General features: G+C 49.0%; 3 protein-coding genes across 3 annotated transcripts; 1 reads left to right on the forward strand and 2 right to left on the reverse strand.

The window, feature by feature from the left end:
- Nucleotides 1-4,112: 4,112 nt before the first annotated feature.
- Nucleotides 4,113-6,238, reverse strand: FOXG_17095 (uncharacterized protein; the record flags this gene model as incomplete). The annotated part of the gene is made up of 5 exons (XM_018397114.1): nt 4,113-4,155; nt 4,207-4,305; nt 4,357-5,412; nt 5,460-5,940; nt 5,992-6,238. The coding sequence occupies 5 exons, from the start codon at nt 6,236-6,238 to the stop codon at nt 4,113-4,115; spliced, it is 1,926 nt and encodes a 641-aa protein (XP_018257982.1).
- Nucleotides 6,239-14,529: 8,291 nt separating this feature from the next.
- Nucleotides 14,530-15,666, forward strand: FOXG_17096 (uncharacterized protein; the record flags this gene model as incomplete). The annotated part of the gene is made up of 3 exons (XM_018397115.1): nt 14,530-14,772; nt 14,823-15,310; nt 15,363-15,666. The coding sequence occupies 3 exons, from the start codon at nt 14,530-14,532 to the stop codon at nt 15,664-15,666; spliced, it is 1,035 nt and encodes a 344-aa protein (XP_018257983.1).
- A 3,943-nt stretch (nt 15,667-19,609) lies between these two features.
- On the reverse strand, nt 19,610-20,134 carry FOXG_22694 (uncharacterized protein; the record flags this gene model as incomplete). The annotated part of the gene is made up of 1 exon (XM_018403101.1): nt 19,610-20,134. The coding sequence occupies one exon, from the start codon at nt 20,132-20,134 to the stop codon at nt 19,610-19,612; it is 525 nt and encodes a 174-aa protein (XP_018257984.1).
- Nucleotides 20,135-20,339: the final 205 nt, after the last annotated feature.

Raw genomic sequence — 20,339 nt, forward strand, 5'->3', positions numbered from 1 at the left:
TGCGGAGCATGACGATGTTGAGCCAGACGAGGTTGATCAGTGCGCAGTGCCAGATCTGCTACCAGAGGATACAGAGATGGAAACATTACATTTGCATGTTCTCGGCGAAGAGCGCGATGAGCCGCTTCCTGTACGGCCACCGACGCAACAACATCAGCTTGATATGCCAGACATTCGGAGGACGCCGATCAATGAGTTCAGCCAGTCACAGGCACTCCTGTCCCTAGCCTTTCCAACACTATTTCCTCGCGGTCAAGCCGATTTCGTTGAGCCAAGGTTACGGCCTATCAAGTATGCGGACTACATACAGCATGCCCTTCGATGGCACGATGGCAGATTTGCCCGTCATCCCACTTTCCGGTTTGTGGTTTTCAACACGCTGATGCGAGCACAGGCACGGGCGAAAAGCGGCTATTTCGTCAAGCAACACCAACAAAGGCAGGGCCTAACAACGCGAGATGATCTACTCGAAGCTTTCCAGAACCCCGAATCTGCAGAAGCTCAGCAGTTGCTCAATTCGATCAACCGCCAGACAGCACAACTTCGCGGGACACGCCCCTATTGGTACCGAAAGCGTCGAGAACTTGAGTCTTACGCCTACAACCTCGACTGTCCTGGTGCTTTTATTACATTCAGTCCAGCAGACCTACACTGGAGAAGCCTATATCAACATTTGCCTCAGTTTCAAGACTGGCAGGAGCTGCCCGAGCAACAGCGAATGGGCATGTCTAGCAAACTTCTCAGGGACAACCCACATATTGCAGCCTGGCACTTCTACAGGCGGTTTGGCTTATTCAGAGATATCGTTCTCAAGCAGAAATTCAACGTCACTGATTATTGGAACAGGTACGAATGGCAGGGTCGTGGGAGTAGCCATTGCCATGGCCTATTCTGGATGGACGGTGCGCCCGGTGTCGACCTGGAAAACGAGGATGCACGTAAGGAGTTCGCCCGTATCTGGAGATTCCACGTCACAGCTTTCAATCCTGAGCCAGCTCGAGTGCAACAGCAGGGAGAAGGTAACCCGTTGGCTGTAAATCCCTTACAGCATCCCCTGACGTTTCAATGGCTCTCACAGGTTCTGAACCGCTGCCAACGCCACCATTGCAGTGATGCATACTGCCTACGAAAGAAGAAGGGTTCAGAAGAGATTTCTTGCCGCTTCTTCTTCCCGCGAGACACGAGAGATACGGCTGAGGTTGTTCGACGACAAGGACAATCCTACTTCTCCTTCGAGGCGGCCAGGAATGACAGCCTTATGAACCACTATAACCGGTGCCTGAGTCTTGGCTGGTTAGCCAACATTGATATCTCCCCCTGTACAAGCCTCCAAGCTGTGATTAATTATGCAGCCAAGTATTGCAGTAAGATGGAGAAGCGGACTGACAGTTATGCCGGCCTGGGGCGGCAAATCTTGCCCTATGTCTCCCACCAGAATCCACTTCTATCTTTTGCCTCGCGTCTGATGAACAAGTTGCTTGGTGAGAGAGACTTTTCGGGACAGGAGATCTGCCATATCTTGCTCAACTGCGAGCTGCAGGAGGGTACCCGTGTTATAAGAGCCGTCGATTGCCGTCCCTACGAGCAACAGGGACGGTCGCTTCGCCTCCAAGGTGATCATGACGAAGGTGAGGTCGTTGGAATATATGAGAAGTATCTTTCTCGCCTTCCCCTTCATGAAGAACTCACTTATCTCGACTTCCTAGCCAACTGGAATACAAGCAAGAGGGATGGGAGAAAGTGGACACGCTGGAGTCGTCAAGCCAAGCCTCGCGTGCTATACTACTTCCCGCGGTACAAGTCCAATCCCCGACATCACCAATACGATGATTTTTGTCGTGTGAAGCTAATGCTGGCTCATTCACATCGCGATCCCAGCGAACTACGCAAGATCGACGGCATTGAGTATGACTCGTATGCGTCTGCCGCCGAAGTCTGTTATGCGAAGCATCAGCACCCTGATGACTATTATGGCACACCTGACGCTGAAGAACGTCGACCAGATCCGGACGAGTTCGAGGAAGAATTTCACGAGCCTGAACTTCTAGAGGAGGACTGGCTTGAACTTGCCCGCCAGCTTCCCGACTGCGCACCAAGCCAAGAGGCAATAGATCTTCTGGGTCGGCGGGATATCGATATCCAATACGACTGGACGCCCCATGTCGGCCGCTACGCTGACCCAGGAATCGTTCAAGGCGATTATTGGCGCCACTTCATTGAGCAGCATCGTCTCTATATGGATGTTGAAGACCTGCCTTTAGACGTCCGTGATACACTCAACCCGGAGCAGCGTGTAGTATACGATACCTTTATTGGGCACTTCCAAAGCGGCAGCGAGGAGCAGATTCTACTCCATGTTGATGGTGGTGGTGGGACAGGCAAGTCCTACATGATCAAAGTCCTGTCTTCGCATCTTCAGAGGCTTGCAGGTAACCGGCCCAGTCCAATCTGGAGAGTTGCACCCACCGGAGTTGCAAGCAACCAGATCATGGGGACAACATTACACTCTCTCCTCCGGCTACCCGTGGATAGGGCTTTTACAGAGCTATCCCCAGCAGATGCTAATGCTGTCCAGAATAAGCTACGCGACGTCAGGTATCTTGTGATTGATGAGAAAAGTATGTTGGGTCTGCGTCAGCTTTCGTGGATCGACAAACGCCTTCGCCAAGTCTTTCCTGGCAGAGCAACCGAATTCTTTGGCGGCATGAGCATCATCCTCGTTGGTGACTTCTTCCAGCTCCCGCCGGTTGCGAACAAGACTCTCTACTTTGATGGGCCACTCAAGGACCTGCATGAGGTCTCTGGCCAGACAGCATATAGGGCATTCAACCACACCGTCTTCTTGAAGAAGGTCCAGCGGCAGCAGGGCGATGACCAGGCCGGCTTTCGTCTCGCGCTTTCAGAGCTACGTGGTCTCAAGTTGTCCATCGAATCATGGAAACTCCTGAGCCAGCGGGTGCGGGTCAAGCTAAGCCAGCGCGAGGTAGATACGTTTGACGCTGCTCTTCGTATCTATAGTAAGAAGGCTCGTGTTGACGAGTACAACTACGAGCACCTCATCCGCTTGAAGCACCCAGCAATCAAAGTCATGGCGAAGAACATTGGTAATGGCGCTGACAAGGCAACATCGGAACAAGCTGGCAACCTGGCTGGCCAGTTTCCGGTATGTATTGGTGCTCGTCTCATGCTAACCCAGAATATCTGGCAACCAGCAGGTCTAGTCAATGGCGCCCGAGGAACAGTATATGACATCGGTTGGGCCTCTGGTGCTGATGCACATCGTGACCCGCCATGTGTCATCATGATGGTGATGGATAACTATGCCGGGCCGTCATATTTAACCACAGACGACGGGCGCGAGGTAGTACCCATACTCCCAGTAAAGCGAGACTTCTTTCTGGGGACATCCGCGTGTACACGAAAGCAGTTCCCACTTATGGTATCATATGCCATTACGGTTCACAAGTCACAGAGCATCACGGTGGACAAGATGGTGACAGATCTGTCGGAACGTGACTTCCAGACAGGGCTCAGCTATGTTGCAGTGTCCAGAGTCAAGACGTTAGACGGGTTAATGATTGATACCCCTTTTGAACGGGCATCTCTCCACTATGAGAAGCTACCTGATGGCAAGTAGAGTTCCATCATGTTATTTACGCTTAATGCTCTGCGAGCCCTAACAGTGTAGTAGGTGTTTTGATGAAAGTCCGCGACCAGGATCGACGCAAGAAACAGCAACTTGATCAGCCACTATTCCAATCTCTTTTTTCTTTATGATGTCGCTGTAGTATATAGACTGCGAACAGAAAGGTCGCGATCATGCACATGCCGCTTCACAGAGCGACGTACACAGAGTCATTAGTATAGAATATCACATCATAGAGATACATCCTTCGGACTGTATTACACCCTCCCCACCTCCGGTGAGCGTGTCGGCATATTTTATCATAGTATAAGAATTTAAAAAGATTTATTCACGTAACCTATCTCAAACTTTGCTTAAGCTTGCTCTATTGAGCCAGAATGCTCATAAGGATTCAGAGTTTGCTCTCCTTGAAAATTCTGAATTCTATCACGAAGAAGATCTTGAGAGTAGGGTTGATACAAGTTGATCAAGCAGTAGGATCGTCATTAGAACACACGCACGAGGGAGTTCTAAAATCTATGTTAGTCACCAATGCTTCCTCATCTGTGGGAAAAACAAACCCATTGCTGCAATAGCCACCCTTGTAATTCATTGTCCGGCAAGTTTGCGGGCAAGGATCCCCTGCAGGACAGTCTGCAACGCACAAAAATCCCTTGGGCCTAACAGTGGAGTTAGTAACAGAGGTATCTCAAAGCCGAACCTACACTTACTGAGAGTAAAGGCAAGCCCTCTTCCCGTTGACCAAGTTCTGACATTCGGGCACCCCATTGTCTGTTAAGTTGCAGTTGGTGGTATCACCGATAAAGGGAACAGGTGTCTGTATACTTGGTACAGTCACCAGCGTACTTGAGCCATTGGGGGCTGGAATTGTCACCAGGATTGAGGTAGTGTTTACAGTAGATGTCGGAACTTCTGGCTTGGGAGATAGTGTCGTCAAGAAAGTCGAAGGTGAAGGCGTGCCAGAGATGATAGCGGTAGTATTAGAAGCGCCTGGTGTAGAGGTTGGTGCAGGCTCAGCAGAAGAGCTGACTTGGCCATACTGTGGGATGAGTTGCAAAAGCTGTTCATTACTCATGCCAGACAAATCCCTACAAGCTGCATTTCCTTCCGAACCATACGTCGCTGTTGTAGTTGGTGCGCTGCATGACTCTGACTCAGTAGAGGGTGAGGTCGGGGTTGGAGTGGATGTAGGCTCTTTCGACTTGTCATCCGGGTCTGTTGGCTTCTGTTCGTCCTCAGGTTTGGCCGTTACGACAGCACCGGCAGCAACGGGGATCAAGGCTCCACCAACAGAGATGAAGCCGCCTCCTGGTCCGCCAACAACAACTGCGCCAACAGGTACTACCACTGTGGCACCGCCGCTGACGGTCGTAGTTGGTGCTGCCGATGACGTGGTCGCGGTCTCGATGAACGAAGTGGTAATAGGGCTACCTGATGTAACCGGCTCTGTAGGAACCCCGCCTGGCGTAGTAACGTTGCTGGTAGGAGTCACAGGAACCTCGGAGGACAAAGGTTCCGTGCTAGTCTTTGGAAAGGTAATGAAGCTAGCAGAAGTGTTCTGGAAAGGAGCAGGCGGCACAGATCCTGGTAGTGGCCGTGCTTGACGCTTGAAGAAGTTTAAGAAGGGTGCTTCTTCGCGCTTCTGGGGCAGGTTGCATGACGAAGACGGAGATCCTGCAGCATCAGGGAAAGCCAATACATCGAGTGCATATATAGCGTAGTTTTGGGCGTTCTTTAACTTTTGGGCATCGGAAAGCCGGAAGCAACTAAACTATATCAGCAACAGGCTTTAGAACCTCCATTTCAGACTCACCAGCTAGCTGAATAACAGTCCTTGTTATCCTCAAACGGGTCCTGCAAGTCGTCGCATCGTTCCTCTTCTGACTCGGTTGCCTGGATCATATGCTGAACTTCATGCACGAGTGCAAAGCCACCCGACAGATTGTCACCCAGGGTATGCTCCGTCTTCCACAATTGAACAGCACTATCGAGGTTAGGCTTGTTTCCGAAGAAGTCGGGGCAAAGAACGAGAAGCGTCGCCCCGAATACTGCCGCTCTGGAACCGGTTGCACTCTGAACAGCTGCCACCGTATTGCCATCGCATACTGGCTCGGAAGGGGGAGGACAGGCGTAGACCAGAGAAGACTCGGTGATGGTAGAGCCTTGCTGGGGATTCAGGAACGGGCTGTGCGAGAGTCGAAATTGGGCGGCAGCAGTGGATGGGACCAGATTCTCCAAAACGGCTTGAAAATGTCTTTTGAGAATGATATCTCTTCTATCAGGAGTCCCGTTACCTTCGAACTGTAGTTAGAATGGTTATCATGTTGTGCAGGAGGGAGACATACTTGAGCCAAACCAAGAGTCGAAGGCGATCGACTGCTCGGAGCCAGGCTTCGAAAGGACATTGATAGCTGCCTTGGCAAGATCATGTGCCTCGTCGATGGCCCCAGAAATTGTTTTCAGCTGATCTTGGGAACATGGCCAAGCTCCGTTGAAGACGTAGAATGCCGTGTCGAACGGTTTGCGAGGGGTCAATATGGCTTGTCCCAGACAAGCCCATAAAACGAAAGGAAGGAAGTAGAGTGCAATCATCTTGATTGATACAATGAACGTGACAGAGATGAAAAGAAAGAAGGAAAGGACTGTGGTTTGTAACAACTTGAGGCATCGCATAACCGTCAGATCTTTCTAGATCGCGCTACTGTTATACCAACTCATAATTGTTATGAAAGTTAATTAAGATTATAGATCCATCTTTACGAACGACGATCTCTAGTAAAGTTCCTTGGAAGGGTTTCAAATATCCCAAAATTCTCACCTGAAACAAGAAATGGTTTTCAGTAAACCTTATTTCGCAGATATACCTGCCGATTCGGATATATCCGTCCACAGCTCAACCTTATTTATAAGTAGAGGCGTCTGTGCTTCTAAAGGTCCAGAAAATAGCATTATCTGTTAAGTACCGTTGTCTCAAGTGTATGGAGTACAGTGGGATGCAAAAAGTATTCGCAGGTGTGCAGATAGGCTTAATGCTCGGAAGCTAGTCGTGGGTAGCTTGTCAGGTCCTCAATACCTTATATCACACCTATATCAGGTGGATAATCTAGTATCAAGTACCCAAGCTAAGCTAAGCTAGTAACTAGAGAAGCTAGGGCCTAGCTGCACACCTGCGAATACTTTTTGCATCCCACTGTAGCTGCACTCGGAACTTTCCAGGCACTGACAGTTCAGGGTCAATGAACCCGGTACGAGAGCGCATCAGATGATGCAGTCCAGAATTCTTTGCACTAGTTTAGCCATCGCAGCCATCTTTTATTCCGATGAGAAGTGATGGAGATGATACTAGTTTTAAACTCTATCAGAAGGCCTGAGGAACCGAAGTTTTGGGCGCCATTCCAGCCAGGACAGGGGTTCGCTCTGACACGAATTACCGAAACGGCAGTGAATTTCGTTTACCGAGGACTGCGTTGTTTCCGACACAAGACACAGTAACCCCAGCATTTACCATCCCCTTTATGGGTAACCAGAGCGATAATGGCAAGGACAGGTGCCGAAAGTCAGGACTTAAATTGATTGCACTAGCCACGCTGTTGGGAATTGGCACAAATCCCCTCCTTTCCGGCCAGCCTATGTAATTCAGCCTAGCCGTCCCTCGAATGATTTGCTAAGTTTCTTAGTGTATCACCGAAGGACTCTAGTCTTCCAACCATTCATGTCTCCCCAGTGTCTAATTCTACGCCTACGGAGAACCTGGCACGCTGCTTCTCAGCTGTCAGAATGGCATGACCACAATGCACTCAAGCCGGTATTGTGATCATCCAGGCTGGCGAATCTTTCTACCGATGTAGATGAAATGTAGATACAGTCAATTGCAGGTTCAGTTTCCCATCAAACATCAATAGTTTTACTATTTTGGCCGGTGGGGAGGAAAATTCAAGACGGAAGTCGGGAAACTGAACCTGAAATTGGCTGTAACTGTCTGCAAGTGACTCCTTAAAAGGACTAGTAAACTCGATCTTACGGTAAGCACACCTCGGCAGTTGAACTCAATGCGATACATAGGAATGATGATGGCGGAGGCGCTATACTTAATTAGGACGGCCCCATGCAGTTTTAGAAGGACAGTTACACGCCCCCCTGTTGATCGCCATCGCATTCGCAACGCACGGGCCAACCCCCAACCCCCAGTTTAGGAGTCAGACCAATGAGATGCAGCATCAATCATGCTTCTCCCCCTGGCGTGCAGCTTCGGCAATCCACTACGGGAAGGTGGGGTTGAATTGAAGGAGCCTGCGGGCGCGGAGGGGTAATCTGCGGGGTCTAGCTTCGGGAGCGGCGCCCGTCGTGTTGGAGAAATTTTGGGACTCGTCCTCTTCCTCGCCGGATCATCTTCGACTTCTCTTCATGATTTCAATGATCCTCATGACTACGGGGGAAGGATGGCTGGTTGTTGAGTTTGAAATTGCATACTAACCGTATGTAGGTTAGAACTGGCAGCCCAGGAAGCTAGTGGTTTCCACAGGGCGTGGCCAATCTTTCGAGTCGATACGGTATTAGGACTAGAGCTAACAGCTGATCGAAGCACTTCGGGGAAGTTAGAGAAGTGGTGGCTGTTACTACTGTATGATGCAGGCCTTTCTGAAGGCCAGGACAGTCTTTCTCTTATGGCTCAAAGGTGGTTTTAGCATAGCCAAACCTTGTAAACCACTGAAGAGTCGCAGCAATGCTCGGCTACGCTGGCAGCAGGAACGGTGCCGGGTTAAGGTGCCCTGAGGGGCAGGGGTCGCGAACTGAGTTTGCCTGGTGACAAAAGAGAGTTTTATCGCATATCATCGTCCCAAACGGTTGAGATGACAATACGAGCTAATTACCACTGACGGCTACTGGGATGGCAATTGTTTATATGTATATAAGTTATATGCAGTGATGTTATTGGACTGGAGGGCTATTTGGATTGGACTGGAGTGGACGGAAAATGGCTGGACTGGATTTGGGTTTCTCGAAGATTTGGACTGGATTGGATTGATTGGCAACCAGCTCCTGGAGCTCCAATGGTCTAACCTGATAAGGCAAGAGCTAAGCCTAATTGAGTGATCATGACGGGGCTCCCGTCGCAGACCACGACACGACGCGCGAACCATCGTTCCGCCACAGGCCAGTGTTGCGAATAATATAAACAATACGTATATTGGCAATATGGAAGCCTCGCAATATTATTGTATTGCCAAGTGGTGCATATTGTATTAGGCCATATGACATTGGCCTATATTGTATTGTATTGCCAAGAACCCAATATATTGCCAGTATGACAATACATCCCATATATTGCATGTGATCTGGGTTCTTCTACTGCGGCAACTAAAGTACATCACCTTGAAGCTCTTGTATCCCAAACCATGACTTCAGGTACTCCAGAGCCTCAACTACATCACTACCAAGCCGATTTCGACGATCTGTAATGGTTATCTTGGCCCCGGAGAAGAGTCGTTCGGGCTCAGCAGACATTGCGGGAATTGACAGTATGTCCACCGCCATTTTACTCAAGTTTGGGTAGTTTTTCTGCTGTGTCTCCTCTAGCCACCATGCAAGGGCGCTTGTGAACCCGTAAACCCGTTCAGAGTTGCAATATCGTTCATATTCATCCGTGACGAGCGACGGCTGCAGGTGCTTGTTCCTCCAGTTCAAGAACTCGTTCGTGGTCGTCGATGGGACCTCGCAGAGAGGAAGAGGTGATTCCACGGGTTTATAGTCATTCCACAGCGTCTCCATCAACTTCTTTGACGACTCAATCCACTCCTTTTTCCAGTTCTCCTGTATGTAGTGCCATTTATGCGAAGGGTGGAGCACGATAGCGGCAACGTAGGCAGGCGATTCATCAGTGAGCCGGTAGTACTTGTCCAACTTGGCCCAGCCAGAGTTATACATGGGCGCCATTATCGGATCGTCAATATATGCCTCCTTCCCTGCTTCGAATTGTGCCAAAACGAAATCCATAGCCAAGAGGACGTTATCGAGTGTTGCAAACGATGACTCGAGAGCCTTGGTCGTCATCTTCAGCTTCTCTAAGAAGGACTTGATTTTCTCCAAGATGATCCAGTCCTCTGAAGAGAGCTCGTCTCCAGCGCAATCTAATTCCATCCATTTGTTGAAATAGCCGTCAATCGCATCTCTGAGGTTCAGGGCCACTCGCAGCATGTTATACCACGAACTCCATCTTGTGTCGTTGTCCCGTGCGAGCTTACGGTTATGGCTAATAGTAAGAAACTTTTGGCTGCGCTGGACACTTCGTTGGATGAAAACGACGAAGTTGTGAATCTTGCCAAGAGGCCCCTTTTCCCGCCACGCTTCAATATGTTTTAGTGTCACATTATGCACACCAGGATCGTCGAGTTCGAGCTTCTCATTATCGGTGACGAAGAGGAAGGCTTTGGCGGCGAGGTTGATGATATGGCCTTGGCAGCGGAGTCGGTGCACTTTGGGATCGTATTGGATGTCATATCGGCGTAGGAGGCCTGTGGGGTGTTAGGGCCGCCAGTCAGGGGAAATAGTGAGTTGTACTGACCAAGCGAAAGGGATCTCATCATGGTGTCGTTATTGCCAGCGTTGTCCATCACGAAATATCCAAGCTTGGAAGCAAAGCCCCATTCGTCAACCACCTTCAAAATGGCCACAGCGAGATGAGAACCGTCGTGCTCACTGTCGATGTCTTTCAACGCCAAAACATGGTGTTCCAGCTGACCGTCTTCCGTGACATAGTGTGCGACTACGCCTAAAATGGCCAAAGAATTGGGAGAAGTCCAAAGGTCGCAGCTGATGTGAATTCTTGACTTTGCCGACTGTATGCGCTGCTTGACCCTCTCTTTCTGGCATTCATATTGGCGCATAATCCATGTCTTGACGGTATCATGCGTATCCGGAAGCCAAGTCTCGATATCGTTATTGATGTAGGCCAAGAGTGCTCGGAACTCTGGGCATTCCACGAGCCGAAATGGGAGAGAGCAGGCCGTGATAAACCTCACGTATAACGCCTCGAGCTGGTCGGGTTCGATCGAGTCTCCGGATTGATCGTTGAGTCGACGGCGTTTTCGGGGATTTTCTTCTGCCGCAACACGAGCTTGTTCGATAATAGTTCGTATAGTTGTAACTTTCGCTGTTCGCGGGGCTCCTTTTGGCAGGCCGTGACCGTCAGGAGGAGGGTCCATGAGATGTTTTGCAGGAGCTGCAGTACCCCCTGAAGAGGCATAGGTTTTGTCGCAATGTTTACAGCGCCACTCTTCCTTTCCGGTCCGCTGATTATAGTATCTCGTCTCTACCTCCTCGTCTGGCATATGAGAGAAGACCCATGATGTTCTGGGCTTGGTAGAGGAGGTTGTGGAGACGGTGCGAGGTCGAGATGACAGGCACTTGGACTTTTGGCTTACGTCCAGATCATCCGATTGCTGGCTGGAAAACTCCAGAAGGTCGCCAGAAATTGACGACCCTCTTCGTTGTGACCATTGCGCAAAAGAGAGGCGTTGTTGAGGCATGGCAGTTAGATCTGTAAAGTTGAGTTCGACGAGTGATTTTCAAAAAAACAAAAGAAAAAAAAAAGAAAAAAAATTGGGGGGAGCAGAGGCGAAGATGGCCCAACCCAACATGGTCTGCACTCCCTCACGCGTTTCTTTCATGTGTGATCGCGTGTTAGGTCTAATTGTCAACAAAGAAGTGCGTGGAAGTGAACGATGGCCAATAAAATGCCAGCTATCCCTGCTTCTTATATAGGGTAAGACCGAGTTCTGCAGCTTTCACGGGGCTAATTCACCCAAGAATTGACAGCCCAATATAGATAATATATTGCCAATATGGACATCCTCATATTATATTGTCACAATATCGTAGACTTCATATCATATTATCACAATACCAGAAAAGGCATATTATATGGTATGTATTGCAATATACTACTTTATTGCCATATTATTCGCAACACTGGCAACATTGTATGCAGAGGGAGATGACTCGTCTATCTCACAATCGTTGATGCTGATGGATATGTTGTTACTCCATTACGAAAAAAAACCACGTACCATTCAATCTATCCACATCAAGTCAATTACTAACATTGTATCAGAAGATATATCAGTCGGATGAACACTCCGACGAACAGATGGTTCGAGCCATCGATATGGGATGGTTTATCCTCTCTAAATACTACCGCCTAACTGACGAGGTTCCCGTATACGCCGTCGCTCTCCTCCTTGATCCCCGTAAACGCATCGCGTATATCAAGCAGAACTGGCCAAAGGAATGGCATGAAGATACTATTGCCTCGGCCACAGCATTCTGGCAAAAGGAATTTAATTACGAGCAACCCAGCGACCATCCCTCCACCCCGACGTCGATGCCACCACCGCTGGCAAAGAAGCCAAATCAACTCGCGATACTATCAAAGAAGCTGGAGGTTAGGACTATTAACGCGAGTGTTAGGGATGATTTCACTAGCTTTGTCAACGTTGATGCAACAGATATCCCTCCGGATTGTGCGCCTGTGGAGTGGTGGTGTCAACCACAGCAGAGAAAGCAGTATCCGAAACTTAGCCGCATGGCTATTTGCATTCTTTCTATCCCGGCAGAGTCATCGGAGCCGGAGAGGACGTTTTCTGGGGCAAGAAGAACATGTTCATGGGATAGATTACGAATCACATGCAAAACTATCGAGATGATTGAATGTACGGGCAATTGGTTGCGTCAAGGACTCATACAGCCTCTGCATGAGAACGGGATGGGTTTAATCGGAATCCCACGGCCGGAGGGTGACTCTCAGGACGTTGACGATGATAGTGGGCATTATTTTGACTGGTATCAGAGCAGGCGCGGTGGATATTTCTCACTGTCATACAGTCATAGATCGTTCATTCGTTCGTTTAAATCGTTTCTTCGTTCGTTTAACCGTTTGCAATATTTTTGAACCTTTCAAACGTTTGAGGAAATATTCGACCGTTTAAACGGTTTGCCCATGTATGCTACTGCGCGTCTCTTCGTATGGTTGGAGCCTAAATGGTGCTCATGACCACCTTGTGGTTCTGGGAGGACTGCAAGTCCCTGTAGCGGCATCTTCCAACCATTCAAGAACGAAATCACAAGCCCCCTTTTCGAATTCTTGTCGACAGTAAAGGCGGGTCGAATACGTTGTAGTTGCTGGTGATGAGCGCAGGTTACTTTTCTTAATGCAGGATTGACCGCCGACCTGAGTTAGGTATTTTGTCTCCTGGTAAATGAGTCTTTAAAACAAGACGGGGAAAGTATTTAGGCGAATGGGCTGATACAGCACCACATTGCTAGTAGTTACTGCCAATAGTTTTGCCAAGATAACCAGACTTGTAGCATGACCTTAATTCTTGATTTCGCTGTCGAGGGCTCCGATAAACTTGGCCTTGACTTCAAAACTGTGGGAGTCTTTGTTGATGTGATACTGCATAACATATGTTCCCTATCTCCTCAGTGCCCACAAGCCTCAATCCCGCACGGTGCGGGATTGAGGCTTGTGGGCACTGAGGAGATAATGGCATTATCGCGGCAAGTCGGTCGCCTCTACTCGTTGCATGGGTTACCAAACTCTAAAATAGACGAATCACGTAGGGCGGAAATGACTTGTCGACGCCTCGCGCCGAACTAGAGCAAGGGAAGTATCGCGCGAGTGGCGCGGTATTTGCATTAGTTTCAACCCGAGGAATAGATAGGCAAATCCGATCATTACTCGATGTCTCATCTGATAGCTCATTCGATATCCCACTTTGCGGGCGAACGCCCACATGCTTCAGATGGGAGCTGTCCATGACCACCATCGCAGACAGCGGCAATTGAAATCCCGGCATATGCACTGTAAAGCATCTAGATGCCAGAACGGCGCTATGAAGATCAGTAGCCCTACAGTGCCCCTGACACATGTGATCAAGCATACCTGCCTGTCCTTAAATGGGTTACAGTCCGGCTCGCGAGACGCTCCGCCAGCACTGTTCACGCCTGAGCATTAGCAACCAATCCGCTCGGCTCACTAGCCTCCCGAGCATCAATCAGTCTAGATCTCCGCTATTATTTTGCGGCTGCACTCGGAACTTTCCAGGCACTGACAGTTCAGGGTCAATGAACCCGGTACGAGGGCGCATCAGATGATGCAGTCCAGAATCCTTTGCATTAGTTTAGCCATCGCAGCCATCTTTTATTCCGATGAGAAGTGAGTGGAGATGATACTGGTTTTAAACTCTACCAGAAGGCCTGACGAACCGAAGTTTTGGGTGCCATTCCAGCCAGGTAGGGGTTCACTCTGACACGAATTACCGAAACGGCAGTGAATTTCGTTTACCCAGGACTGCGTTGTTCCGACACAAGACCCAGTAACCCCAGCATTTACCATCCCCTTTATGGGTAACCAGAGCGATAATGGCAAGGACAGGTGCCGGAAGTCAGAACTCAAACTGATTGCGCTAGCCACGCCGTTGGGACTTGGCACAAATCCCCTCCTTTCCGACCAGCCTAATTCAGCCTAGCCATCCCTCGAATGATTTGCTAAACTTCTTTGCTCACCACCGAAGGACTCTAGTCTTCCAACCATTCATGTCTCCCCAGAGCGACGCTATGAATCCGGGGGTCCGTCTTTAATTAATTAACTCCTGGCTTCTCTCGACCAACAGCCTGGATTGACGCGGGGTCAGGGGCTATCCCAAACTTTCATGATATGACAAGACCAGACAGTACAGCCTTCGATCTGGCTAACTTAATAGGAGAGTGATCTTCGCCGCCAGGGTCTCACCTTTAAACTCCTTGGCGCCGTCACATTGCCTTTTCTACTCAGCCTTTTCGTCACTTTCTTCCTCTATCCATTCTTTCGACATTATTGATCGACAATGGCGGCTGTACCAGTGTTTTTCGAGCTGAGCTGGTCTATTCTTTGCACCATATGCATTGGAAACGTCTTGCTCGGCTGTCTCGTGTGCGGCATCACGAATTGGACGCTCCTCGCAGCTGTCCCGATGTTCTCGTCAGCGACCGGAGCGATTGCTAATGGACTGTGCTATTATGTCTATTACGAGAAACATCCCCCGATGTATACAGCGATAGCTTCAGTATTTACTGATATTTTCTGGCTAGTATGACCTCACGTCTCAATTGGAATCTGCCCGAGCTGACAAACTGCCAGCTGCAAGAAGCCAGTCTTTTATTTTATAGTTACATCATCCTCAAACTAGTCCTGAGAGGACTGCGGTGGAGAGTGTTCGCTTCGCTCTTCTGGACAGGCATAGCTGGTATCATTATGGTTCGAATTGTCATCATCGTCTTCCGAGTCCGCTCTATCCTCGCCGGAAACAACGACTTGTTGACGATTATCAATCACATTCATATCGCATACTTTGGTCTCATCGCTTCGCTCGAATGTCTCAGCGCCTATTTCCTCATAGTCCTCTTCACTTCGGCCAAGGCTTCATCCGCCGAAATTGCGCGTAACGGCGGTCTGTTCCAATACCTCGCCCGAAGTACCGAGATGCGAGTCGCGCTTCTAGCTCTGCAGGGTGTACTTCGTGCTGTTACGCATTCCTTTAAGACTGCGGGTCAGACGGCAGAGAATATTGCCACTCAGCTCGATCGCTTCTTCTACGCAGTCTTTTGCTTGTACTCCATGGTGCTATAGTACGTCCCTCCTTTGCGCTATCTTGATCAGACCTTGGGCTGACTCGTGCAGTATTGATCTCCTTGCTTCAAAACTCAAGTTCAGTGGCACTCGGGATTATCCATCCTTTTGGGATCGCTACCCACATCAAGGTAGTCAGCCAGGTCGCTTCACCTCGACACAAAAGGACGATTTTGGTCAGTGCAGAAGTGAGCATGTGGTCGGAGTCAACGGAGGCAAGAGCAAGACACGCAATGACTCAACAGACCACATCATAGAGTGCGGCTCCTCGCAGGGAGATGGTTCTATCAAAATGGACGATATGGACCTTAAGGGTAATGTCATCAAGAAGACCGTTGAATTTAGAGTCGTATAAAGTGTTGTGTATTGTATAATAGGATGGATGTCTCCCAAATTTCCTTGTACCTAGATAGTAACTCTCAAGATTTAATGACCACTAATTTCGATTCTTATCAGAGCACTATGGATACTCACACTTATACTTCTCGTTAGAAGGATAACCAGTGAACTCTCGATATGTTCGAAACAGGCCACATCCCGCATCACCTCTTCTAGAGCGTGGAAGTGGCTTCACGTCCATGGCCAATGACAACTGGACAATCCGCAAAGAGTTATGTAAATTGTTCTAGACATGATCAGTATCGTCACAAGTAAAAAGGGGCATTTTATTCGGTGTAATTGACTCTTTGATACTCCACATCTACGCAAGCGCCTTAACGGCCCAGAAAATAAGCATCTTACAGTAGCGTTCGGGTCCGAGCAGCTGAACTATCGTCCAATGGACCCGGAATTTACTCCTTAAAATCCACGTTTCTGCAGATCGTTTCAGCCAAGCAGGCCCACCAGCAGATCGGACCATCTTAGTCATACCGTCTCAACAAGAAGTTCTTCGGTTTGTTCTCGTTGATTGGTCGTTGTTGTTCTGTCTGCTCTAATGAGCTAGGGTACTTTTCCAAAAGTTGCCTCATCCCCGGATTTTATGTATTTGGCTGCTTTCCAGACGTTGTCATTATCCGCTAGAAACTCCTTCCAGTGAATGTTCTTCCGTTGCCGTATGGCATCGTGGTATTGCTTCACCACAGCCTTTGTCGTGTTTCCCAGATACTAAGCCGGCGCCGAAGGGCAAAAAGGACTGGACTACAGAATGCAGAGCAATGAAAGTAGGGGAAGCAAGGCAACTAATTGACCAGATGGATGCGGATGCACAGGTAGTGGCTGAATTATCGAAAAAATGGTGGTGGAGAAGGGTCGGCGTGACCGAGGGAATGAATGAATTTATTACGCCCGGGAGAATACGCCTCATACCATGCAGTACCCACCTACCGGCAGTACCCACCTACCGGCAAGCAAAAAAAAAGTTTCCCCATACAAACTGCTATCTTTCAACCCCCTCACAGAGAGTCACCAAATATAGGAATAACAAACTGATTGCTATTTTCCAGTTCGGAATTGAATGTATTTTAATATTGTCTTGGCCTCTTGACTGCGCGCCCAGCGCGCGTGCGTGCCACAGGTAACTCTTCCGCCTCCGAATTTGAGCCCTCATTCTCTTCCGCTCCTCCCACCTCGATCACTTCCTCAACAGCCTCTGTCTCTTCAGCTGCTTAATGTGGCTCTGAAATAGCATCGCCAGCCACTAGAGCCTCGGCTACTGTCATAAACTTCCTGTTGGGATTCGGTATCGCCTTGCTCTTCTTGCCTCTGCTCAACCGCCCGACTTCCTCCTCTAAACTGGCTACTCTTGAGCTTAGGGAGGCGATCTTTGACTCTTGCGCTTCAAATCCTTTTGATATCACAGAATACCGTCTTCTTGTTAAAGGGCTCTTGTTCTTCCCCAGATCCCTGATGTGACGGCTGGTCTTTGGCGTATTATCAGAGTCGTCTTGCCCATCCTTGTGGCCGTCTGATGCAGGCGTCGTTTCCTTCTTGTCTGGCTGAATCTCAGGGTGCATGAGCGCTTTCCGTCGTGAAATCGGCCAGTTTCCAGTCACTCTCCAGCCCGAAAGGATGGTTTTCTTCGTCATACCCACTTCCCTAGCTTTGGCATAAGCCTTGATGAAGTTAACCTTATCCACCGGCACAGAATCAGTCAGGCTTGTCAGTTTTTGGAGTTCTTTGCGGTAAGCAGCTTTAGAGGCATTAAACACGCCATTGTCAAGTGGCTGTAGGCCGTGAGAGCAATGGGCTGGCAAGTAACAATAATAGACGTTGTTCAAAAAGCACGTAACCATCCACTCATCCTGGATTTAGGGTCAGCGGCATTTTTGGTTCAGGAGGTTCAGGGCAGGCAGATACTTACAGACACATGGCTTCGATGGCCATCTAATATGATGAGCCTTGCATCAGACTCATCGTCCGGCTGCGTTTGGGGAAGATAGACCTCTCTGAGCCACTCGATTGCGATATGGTTGTCTATCTAGCCGTTGTCGGACGTGATATAATACCAGTCGGCCACCTCCTTGAGCTCATTGATAAACCACTGTTGTTGAAGTTCTTTGCCTTTGAAGATAATCCCCGGTTTCAGAAGACGGCCAGTTGCCGTGACGGCCTCGATAAAGCTAGTCCAAGTGCGGGACTGGGAGCCTTTGAGGAAGGCTTTCTTCCTGGGATCGCTACTGCTGATAACCAAAGAATCCAAGCCTAGATTCGCAATAGATTAGCTGAATTCTTGGTCAAAACAACAGATACTCGCCAAATCCAGCCATTATACCGCCCTCATCAACGTTAACCGGGTTCTCGGGTTTGATCCAGCCATATTCTCTCTCCCGGATATCAAAGTACTAATTCACAGCGGTCGGGGTAAAGCAATTGAACTTCGACGCCTCCTGCCGTTTTCCTATCTTTGTCTTTATGGATGGATGTCGTTTCATGAACCTGGCTAGCCAATGTACACCGACAGGCTTTTCCCTTCCTTGTTGTCGTAGGAGGGCGTTGACGGTGGCGCGAACTTGACTGTGAGAGGGAGCATAGCCTAAGGCCTCTTGCCGAAGTATCCATGCGACTAATCTAGACTCCTCAGGTTTGGATAACAGCTGGGCAGGCTGTGTGACCTCTGACCTTGACGGTAGGCCCCTTAATCGGTCCCCGAGAGTCGACCGAGGGATCTCACGTTTCTGGGCGGATTTGTTCTGCGAGAGGCAGTTATCCGTGACATCTAACATTGCTTCAGCAACTTCATCCTCTGTATAAGACACGCGTGGCATTTTTAAGGCGATTGTTAGGGGCTGCCGTCGGGAACATTGGACGGAGCGTCGGGGAGGCTGGGTGTCAAAGGAGACGTTTTGACAAATTTTACATTGGTCCCGTGCGACCATACTGCATACGTAATCAAAAAAGCAATGTGATGATATCAGACGGAACGAACTCCCCAATACAACAGACATTGTTCCATGCTAATAACTTCAATTCTGGTCAAATACTGCGTAAGTGAAATTGGGCATTTTGTATGAGGAAACTTTTTTTTTGCTTGCCGATAGGTGGGTACTGCCGGTAGGTGGGTACTGCATGGTAGCAGAAAGAATTGCTGTTAGTCAGCCTGCTTCGACTGACAGAAACGGTGGAGTCAAGGACGTGAACGCAGAACTGCAAAAGTGGGATTTAGTCTTACGGGCAAAAGGATCTCCAGACAAGCCACGACTCTAATCACAAGGAAAGTCTCAAGGCAAGGGGGAATCTATTTATGATATCTCATTTAAGGGAGCTATTTTATATCTTACATCTTTAACCTAGTAACAACTAAGAAATAGGATCTAGGTATTCCAATAATAGCCCTACTCTTCTATTCCTAATTGTCGTGCACCCCTAATTATCGCCTACCCCTGTCCACTGCTTAAGTACCTGTCCATCTCCGGTTTATTTCCCCTCAATCCATACTGTGGCGATTGATTTGTCCCATTTCGATCGACGATCTGCACTCGCGTCATATGCGTTTAAACGCATACTTAAGCTTTCATACGTTATACACCCTAGTGCTACACACACACACACACACAAAGTCTATTACGCCCGGCAGGCCATTGCCCAGAGGGCTCTATGAGTTAAAAATACATACATCTCGCTAGTTGTTGCCTTGATCTCGCCAAGCCCATGCAGTTCTTTTCTTGTTCTTTCCAGCCTGGTCATCGCTTGTCTCCTTGATCCCCGTAGTTGTTAGTAGTAGCAAGTCAACTTGAAGCCCAATTCCTCCAAGTGTTCAGTTTCCTATCTTCGGCGGCTGAAGCGGTGCCTGCTTCTGGTTGCACGGGGCAGTCGTTAGTAGGTATAAGTTTATGGCCGATAGGTTAGTAGTGATGTTGTTGTCATCTCTGTTCCAGGTGACCTGTGGCGATTGCGAAACGGATTGTGGCTCGTACTGCTTCCATGTTCGGTGTCCATTTTTGTCCATCTGATGCAGCTTTGCCCCCCAAATGAAAGGAGAGGTTGCCGCGCTTTTCCTCTACACATTGAAGCATCATCTCCTTGCGCTGTGCCATCCATTTTACACATCGGAAGAGGAGGTGCTCTACTGTTTCTTTTGCTTGCCCGCATGGGCATTCATCGGTCACTGCTGCTCCGATTTGATACAGGTAGCCGTTCAGTCGTGCCATTCCGGTCCTGAGTTGTGCCAGCACGCTGGCTTCCTTCCACGGTAGCTGGTCGTACAGTAGCCGAGTATGTTTACCAGGCAGAGCTGAGTCGACCTTTCTCGAATGTCTGCCAACTCCGTCTGGCAGTTTTCTCTCCCTTCGCAAGTCTGCTCTCGTTCGACTGAGAATTGTCGTCTTTGCTTTGCTTGTTCCTATGCGTGGTGTGACGTACGGCTCTGTTGCGTGGCGGGCTGGCATCTTGGCTATCCTCTGGATTTTGAGCTCACTGTCAGATGGTAGCCAGATGAGCCTAGGTACTATTAAGAGACGATTTGAGTCAAATCGCGCACCAAAATGGGGTTGCAGGGTATGGAAATTTGGTCCAAATCGCTTTGGTCGAAGCCGAGTCGCTGATTGGTTCAAATTAACCCTACTCTTCTATTCCTAATTGTCGAGTGCCCCA

Source organism: Fusarium oxysporum, chromosome 6 (genome assembly GCF_000149955.1).
Source record: "Fusarium oxysporum f. sp. lycopersici 4287 chromosome 6, whole genome shotgun sequence".
In the NCBI taxonomy this organism is placed as follows: domain Eukaryota; kingdom Fungi; phylum Ascomycota; class Sordariomycetes; order Hypocreales; family Nectriaceae; genus Fusarium; species Fusarium oxysporum.